General features: G+C 34.8%; 1 protein-coding gene across 1 annotated transcript; it reads left to right on the top strand.

Annotated features, from left to right (window-relative positions):
• Positions 1-2,132: 2,132 nt before the first annotated feature.
• LOC146645414 (cadherin-like protein 26) lies at positions 2,133-7,746 on the top strand. Its single transcript, XM_085394343.1, has 14 exons — positions 2,133-2,335; positions 2,587-2,721; positions 2,813-2,959; positions 3,048-3,192; positions 3,312-3,487; positions 3,630-3,758; positions 3,843-4,025; positions 5,377-5,714; positions 5,820-5,962; positions 6,058-6,282; positions 6,433-6,645; positions 7,148-7,270; positions 7,529-7,596; positions 7,681-7,746. The coding sequence occupies exons 1-14, from the start codon at positions 2,300-2,302 to the stop codon at positions 7,744-7,746; spliced, it is 2,127 nt and encodes a 708-aa protein (XP_085250469.1). The 5' UTR covers positions 2,133-2,299.
• Positions 7,747-8,149: the final 403 nt, after the last annotated feature.

Genomic DNA, 8,149 nt, shown 5'->3' with positions numbered 1-8,149 from the left:
TCTGCTATTTACCCCAATTTTAATCCCTTTCTTTTTTTTTTAGTCACAAACATTTTTACTACAAAAATTATCAGTATTTGCATAAAGTTAATTTGTCTTCTGCTGACAGAACTTGGGTTAGTTTGTGTTTTAAATTTGTATTATAAATAAAAGTCACATGCCTCAAACCTGAAGGGAATGAATCTGATTCTTGGGCTGCTTTTTAGGTACAATTTTCAAAAATGCTTTCTAAATGAAGATACCACAAAAGCCGAAAAGAAAACACCATTCCATTTCTTGGCCGAGAAAGAATATCTATAAAGCTATATAACTCTAAATAAAATTGTGTACAATAAGGCACTCAAATCATTCATCATTAACTGATGGAAAACTATGAGTTTCTATTCATTTAGTTCTGTAATGACTTCATCCCGTCTTTACCACAATTGCAACAAAAGCATTGTCAAGTAGCTTTGGAAAGATCTGTAAGACCTGAAACACTGAAAGGCTTGTGTAGCCTATCCCCAACATGCTATACTTGTAACTGACTTCCACTAGAAGTCTGAACATGCCAGGCGCATTTTGGAAACACCTGTTGTGGTCTCTTAAGGTTTAGAACATCTGGACACAATGAGAAAAGGTACACTTCAAGACAAAAAGGTGCTGAAAGCCTCAACCAAACTCTTGGACTATATGTGTTTAGGTAAACATTTTAACAAGCACTAGATTAAAAACATTAAAACAAAAACTTTAAAAATATAATTCGTTTTAGACTTAGTTTGGATAATTGACCTGTACAGAGCCCCGCAAGTGACATTGGAGAAAAAAAAAATAAAGATGAACTTTTGCAAGATCTCCCAAAACTTTTGCCATCTTGCAATTCTAATAATGTTGTATCATGTGCTAACTTGTGCACGCAAGGGCTCGGGTTACCACCATGAAACAAATAAGTCATGTGTGGCCTCTGTATTTTTTGCTGCATTTGATTTGAAGTAGAAATTCTGAATTTGTGTATAAAATTCATAAAGTCAGAGAAGCCATACGACCAAGATTTCACAATCCTATGACAGCTTTGCGTATAAACAGCAGGGAACCTGTAAAACTTGGAATCTGTACAGCTACTTCTGTGCATTTGAGACTCACTAAATAAATCATACACAGAACACTAACCATGTTCTATTTGTGAATATGAAGCGGTTTTAATCACACAAAAGGCCTTGTACTATATTAATGGTAATTGATGAATGATTGTACCTTGACATAGAGCATTTAAAAAGTTGCTTTTCCAACTTTACAAATGGAATGCAGTTAACTCTGGAGTGAGGTTACTCCAATGTGTGACATCCGGAGCAAATCAAACAACGCATTTGTCCTTGATTCCCTTGAATCAGTGCTGTGACTACATGTATTAGTCTTTATTGTCAACATTTAAATTGTCTGTATTAAAATACAATCAGTATTGTGTAACAATCTTTAGCCAGCCTTCGTTTGTTTCATATTTGGACATTTTTGTAATTTTTCTAAATCTTTTAGAAGAGAATTGTGTGTGGGGGATTTTCTTCATTTAAGCCATTTAACACTGACCTTGCAAAAATGCCTCCACCACTTGTGTCAGCTAACAGAACATATTTGGTAATTGTAGATATATTTTTATATATTTTTGTTGTTGTGTGGTTTGAGGGGGCGACCATGTCTGCTTGCCTTTCTGTAAATAGCCGCTTCAATCACAAAAGGTATCTAAATCAAGGTGTGTGTTGTGTGCGCACACAGACAAGTGAGCAAAAAATCTTAAATTGTCCCTTTAGACATTTTGTGGTGATTAGCCTGTTGCAAAAACCCATAATCTATTCCAATGTATTTAAGTGAACCTATAAAAGTTGCCCAAGATACAGTTACAAATACATATACTCACAGACACACAGATGCAATACAATACAATGCAATTCTATCTATTCTATTCTATATTATATAATATATTATAATACATAATATAATATCATAGACTAATTATGTTTTTAAATGTGATTTTACGTGGTTTTTAGTTGGGTTTCTTTTCTTTTCTTTTCTAGCATCATTATAGGTTCTCAAGCAAGCGGGTACTGTTAGTCAAGGTGAAAACTGTACACACCCATACAGATACAGATAAAGATTACGATTACCTCATGGCTAGACGTATACAGCTGATTTATAAAGATATCCCTCCCACCGGTATCTCTCTGCCAAAGCTCACATTGGCATGCAGCTGAGTTTCTACTCAAGTGCATTCAAGTAGTAGTCTGCAACGAATTCACTTCAAAACTAGCCGTTCTGTGGATATAAAATGGAACTAATACACCCAATTCTACTTTTGATTCTGGTAAGGCTTAAGTATGTAAAACTACATGTAATCTTTTATTACTTCTGCCATAAATTTCAACACAAATATTTTAAAAATATGTCTAATTGTTTTACTAATTGTGTTTATGACGATTATGTCTGTCAACATTATACTGAGTTATAGCCAGTGTTTAAAGATTAAAAATCTGCTAAGAATATAATATAATATATAATATATATGATACTCATAAATATGCTGTGCTGCACATTTACTGCAAGAAATCTTTCCAGTGTAATCTTTTGCAGTGTTGGGGAGTCCACAGATCATCTTCACAACTTTTGCTGCGTCAAAAAAGAAACTGGATCATTAATTCCTTTACTATTGATGAAGGTTATCAGGGACCTTTCCCATATTCACTGGGCAAAGTGAGTGTATGCCTTAAAATGTAACACATATCATGAAATAAGGAAAGATAATTCCAAAATTCACTGCTCGTGTGTCTTATGTTTGATACAGATTGAGGTTGAGAAGGACCTCGTTCTTTTTATGATACAAGGAGAAGGTGTCGATGAGGAACCAACGCAAGTGTTAGAAATCAATTCATATACAGGAGAAATAAAGGTCCTCCGTTCGGTGGACTACGAACAATATAAAACTCTTAAGGTAAGAAGAAATTTTAAAAAAAATATCTAAATGGAAAGTAAAAGCTATGCATGGAGCGAGGTTTGATTATTTCATCTTTCCATTGCAGCTTAAATTTAAAGCACTTGACAGAGAAAAACATGAAATAGAGACACAGCTCGGGATTTATATAGAGATTTTGGACACAAACGACAACCCTCCAGAATTTCTGTTTGAAAAGTACACTTTCACCATAAAAGAGTCAACATCACAGGGTAATTTTCTCATTTGGAAAGAAATATTATTTAAATCACTAATGCTACGGTGTCAAAATTATGTTTTTGTGACAGTGAATCTAAACAAAATAATCATTATTTCCTTTTGATACTAACAGGCACTGAAGTGGGTAGAATTCAAGCAACAGATCAAGACATAAGTGAGATATATAACAAAGTTGACCTTAACATAGTTTCAGTCAAACCTAAACCTAAGGATCTTGAGTTCTACTTCAAAGAGATCGATGAGACAGGCATTGGAGTCATTTCTTTTAAAGGATGTCTGGACCATGAGGTGAGAGAAATTACTGCTTGAAAAATTAAAACTTTCCATTTTAATCTTTCAACATGAATCTCCTCAAATTTCAATAGTACAACTAAATTCAATATTTTTGACATCCATTCAAGATGAGCAAAATTTTATTTTTCTCCATCAGACAGCTGAGAAATACACCATTATAGTGGAGGCCAAAGACAATGGAGAAAAACCGCTATCCACCTCCTGCACCATCATAATCAATATAGAAGATGGAAATAATCACCTTCCTGCCATCACACAGCAAACAGTTAGCAGTTACTTATTTCAGTCACAATAATTTATTCAATGAAAATCATTTCCTATTTTACATCTTCCTCTTTTGTGACCCAAGGGCCCAGAAAAAGTGAAAGAAGGACAGACAAATGTTCTTGTTTCACGTATACAAGTTCATGATGAAGACACCAGAGGAACCCCAGCATGGAGAGCCAAATATACAATCCAAGGAGACACAAACAACAACTTTAGAATAACTACAGATCCTGAGACAAACGATGGACTACTCCATGTGGAAAAGGTATTTTTGTGATTATGTTTACAGTAGACTAAACTTTCCAATCTAAGTAGTTCAAAACAGTCTCTGTGGTAAAAACCCTGTTGCATTTTTTAAATTAACCAACATAAGCTCTTTTTTATCTTCAAAAATTAGTATATAAAACACAGAAAAATATGAAAGAGATTTTCCTGGCCTGGCTTTTTATAGCAGATAACCTTAAAAATAATTTGAAGTAGAACAAAAATGGAAGAAAACCATGACTCAGCATATGAACATACCTGATGCTGCTAAAGTGAAGCAGAACAAAATTACAGTGGTTTTATTAGACACAGCTAAGCGTTTTGCAATTTCGCATAAGTTTAAAAAGTTTATATTTATTCAGTATTGAACAGCAGAAATGAGACTTTGTTGTCAGAAGTCATTTATATAAGAAAAAGCAGTGACCAACAGTGCTGTAAACAACAGTAGACTGCTTGGAAATAAGCAAGCAAATCATGCAGAAAACAGATTTGAGATGGGGAAACTGTTCTTGAAGTGCACTGAGAGAGAGAGAGCTGTGCAGGAAGTGTGATTTTATCATAGTGGAAGCAAAACAGCAAAAGTAAGAGGGAATTCATGACGATGTTTATGTAAAGTGAAATGTGAAGCGGCGAAGCATAGTTTTGATCTTCTTTTGCTGCTGGTTCAGTCTATTTTGGTTGGAGAGGGACAAAACCTACAGCTTTACAATCTAGTGCAAAAAAAAGACAAAAACACAAAGCGCAGCCCCGACCTATCAGAATCTGTGAGCTGTCGACTTTCAGCACTGACTGTTTATGTGAAAGAAAGCCGAAATCTCACTCACTGTGATGCATCGGGTCCGCGCTCTGTGCGAGAGTCTTTTTGTGGAATCCATTTACCTGCTTTCATTTACTGTTTTAGCTGTTTTGTGGTTGCTGAAATAGTTTTGTGAGATTCTGGCATTTCTGGCAAAGTACATTTATATTTAAAAATCGATTCGGGATTTTAACAAATCGATATGGCTTTATTCAAGCTAAAAGCAATTTTAATCGGGTAGCAAACAGTTTTAACCAAAGCTATGATTTAAAAAGCCCTGGAAAAATATGATAAGTTATTGTTGGGTCTGCGCTTCCACAGGCCCCGCTGGTTTAGAAACCTATTCCCGTTAACGTCAAGCAAGGAAGCAAGATGAACAGCTTTTACTTGCTAGCAAGGGAGACTGGCGGTGGGAGCTGAACACTCCTCACCTGTCTCCTAGCCAGAATCAAATAAACAGCCTTCCTCGCAGCCTTTTATTTCCATGATTTACAAATTTAAGTAACACAATGACAACATTTAACAATTTGACTCCAACAGTTATGCTCTTTTACAGGCTTTAAACTATGAAGATGGTGCTCTGAAGAATATAACTATCACTGTAGAGAATGAGATCCCCTATTATTCATGCAAAGTGGAAAAACGCAGCTCCATTGGTCTTTGGAAAGTAGTTACCATATCTGGTTCCGCTGCTACTGGGTCTGCAATGAGCTTCGTGGCTGGAACAGTTGCATCCAGCCGTCAAGTGATCGTGGCTGTTGAGGATGTCAATGAGCCTCCAGTTTTTGACAAGACTTCCATAGAAACTGTGGTCACTGAGAATGTTAAGGAAGGCCAATACCTGGCAACACTCACAGCTAAAGACCCTGATGTTGCCAACAAAAACACATTTAAGTAAGTCTTGACAACTATACAACTACATGTCACTTCTACAAGACAAAAACATACAGCATTACTACATCAGTAGACACTTTGAAAATGACTAACAAACCATTTCAGATACATTATAGGACACGATCCAGCTGGTTGGATTAAAGTGGACCCTGACACTGGAAACATAACAACATCAAAGCCCTTGGATCGAGAGTCAGAGTTTGTTAAAGACAACATTTATGTAGTCACAATATGTGCTGTTGACGATGGTATGAATCGACAAGTATTTACATATTTGGCCCATTATTCATTTACATTTCCTCATTACATTTCTAAACAAGTTGCAATACTTTTTCATCACCAGGGAAACCACAAATGACAAGCACTGCAACTCTTAGTATCTATGTTAGAGATGACAATGATCATACTCCATACCTGGTTGTAAGCACAATTGAAATGTGCCAATCTGACGGACAATCCTTTGCCAACATCACAGCCTTGGACTCAGATGTTGAGCCCTACAGTGGCCCTTTCACCTTCAAGCTCCATGGAGATGTTGAGGGCAAGTGGAAGATTGACCCTGTCACTGGTAAGCTTTAGAGTCTGCAGATACTCAACCTTATATTACTCACAAAAATAATATATTGAATAAATTTCTGAGCCTCCTTTAAGTAAATTTAAAAAAAATCCACTGACTGTTAGCAATGCAATTGAAAATGCATTCATTTGGAACACACAGGTTATTCAGTCAACTTGGTTAAAGAGCCTACAGTTCATTCCGATTACCATGAGCTGTTGCTAGAAGTTTCTGACCACCAGGGGAAATCAGCTTTCCACAACCTGTCAGTTACTGTTTGCAGCTGCTTATACTCAGAAATCCCAAACTGTCACGTAATGAAATCTGCACTAGGAGGAGAGGGAATGATTTTTTTGGCCATGCTGCTGTTTACAGGTAGGACACATGATCAAAATTAATCAAGTATTATGAATAAGATAACTTGTAAATGTTGTTGTTATAGCTAAAGATGATCAATACATAAAGACAAAAATACAATTCTCCTGTGAGTTTTCTCTTTTAATGATAAGTAGCAACTTTAACCCTGATAATGTTATGGCAAAAAAAAAAAAAAAGTTTCTCTGGAAAAGAACATAAAAAGAGTTTGATGAGTGCTTTAAAAAAAAAAAAAAAAAAGCAGAAAAACTACTTTGTCAATGAAACTAACAAAATATCTTATTTTAGTCAAAGACTTTCTTTTTGAAGGAAAAACATAAATAAATCAAAATCATAATGTGATACACAATTAGAGTTTTGGGTTAAGTTTTTTTCCTTCTTTTTTTTTTTTTAATTAAACTGGCCTTAAAGATGTCTTCCCTGATGCAAGTGAATAATAACTAATTATTACTTTAATACTTTAAGGCCATATGCATTTCTTTGTGTGGTTTTTATGTTTTAGGTTTATTTTCTGTGGCTTTTCTGATGTTCTGCAAGAAAGAGACTGTAAAAATCCAAGATAATTACCTTGAAGAACAACTGATGACGTTTAACATTGACAATCCAGGATCAGGCTGCCCAGTAAATACTTTATCATAAAATTACATATACTTTCTTTTTACTGTATGCTAATACAAGAACACGTATTTGCACACAAGCACAGACACTTTTTTGTGAATATTTGTTGATTCTCTTATTGAGTGACTTTATGTATATGAGCCTATTAAATTCTTTTAAAAGTGATTAAAATAACTTACAAGTTTTATTTATTGAATGTATGTAAACTCAATTGTGACTGGTTTTGGTGGAAAAACTTAAAACACTATTACTATTTCTGAAGCAGGTGTCGGGAACCAAAAAGAGAACCAGATGCAAGAAATATCTCACGTTAAAACTGTCACAACGAATCCAGTAAGTGTTGCAAAATATATATTTTTGTAATAATACAATTTTTTAGCTGTTTTTTTTTTTTTAATGAGTGGCTCTGAATTGCAGCCTGTCACAAATCATTCAACTGTGATGCATGGCCACTTAGAGGAGTATGACATGTGCGAAAATTAATTCCTGCAAAAGTCACAAAGTCCAAATAAAAATTGGCATTGGACACTTTTATTATCAACTATCACTACTGGACAAATTATAAAACTGTTCTTGTGATATTTTAGGTTGTATGTTCAACAAATCTTGTGAAAAGCCCAAAAGGAGCAGGCAGTTGCTATACAAGGTGCCATCATTGTAACATAAATCCAAATATAATGTGTCTTAATCGTCTGTGCCATTGAACTTATTTTTTACTATTACCTCGCAGGTTCTCTCAAAAAAATGAGTGACCGCAATTTACTTTCAGCTGATTACACACATATCATCCTGTTAAAAAAACATTAAACCTGAAATAACACAAAACTGTCCTAAATACAGGTGCCAATCATGTAATTAGAATATCATCAAAAAGTTGATTTATTTC

Source organism: Rhamphochromis longiceps, linkage group LG20 (assembly GCF_057381845.1).
Source record: "Rhamphochromis longiceps isolate RC_006_pf linkage group LG20, R_longiceps_female_GT1.1, whole genome shotgun sequence".
Taxonomy (NCBI): Eukaryota; Metazoa; Chordata; class Actinopteri; order Cichliformes; family Cichlidae; genus Rhamphochromis; species Rhamphochromis longiceps.
The sequence above is the reverse complement of the archived record's forward strand: the minus strand, read 5'-3'. Positions and strand labels throughout refer to the sequence as shown.

Excerpts from the sequence above, each read along its gene's own strand:
- LOC146645414 (XM_085394343.1), top strand. The coding sequence starts at position 2,300 with ATGGAACTAATACACCCAATTCTACTTTTGATTCTG. Across the intron at positions 3,193-3,311 it reads AAAAGAGTCAACATCACAGG|GCACTGAAGTGGGTAGAATT; the intron begins GTAATTTTCTCA and ends TGATACTAACAG. Across the intron at positions 7,597-7,680 it reads AAACTGTCACAACGAATCCA|CCTGTCACAAATCATTCAAC; the intron begins GTAAGTGTTGCA and ends TCTGAATTGCAG.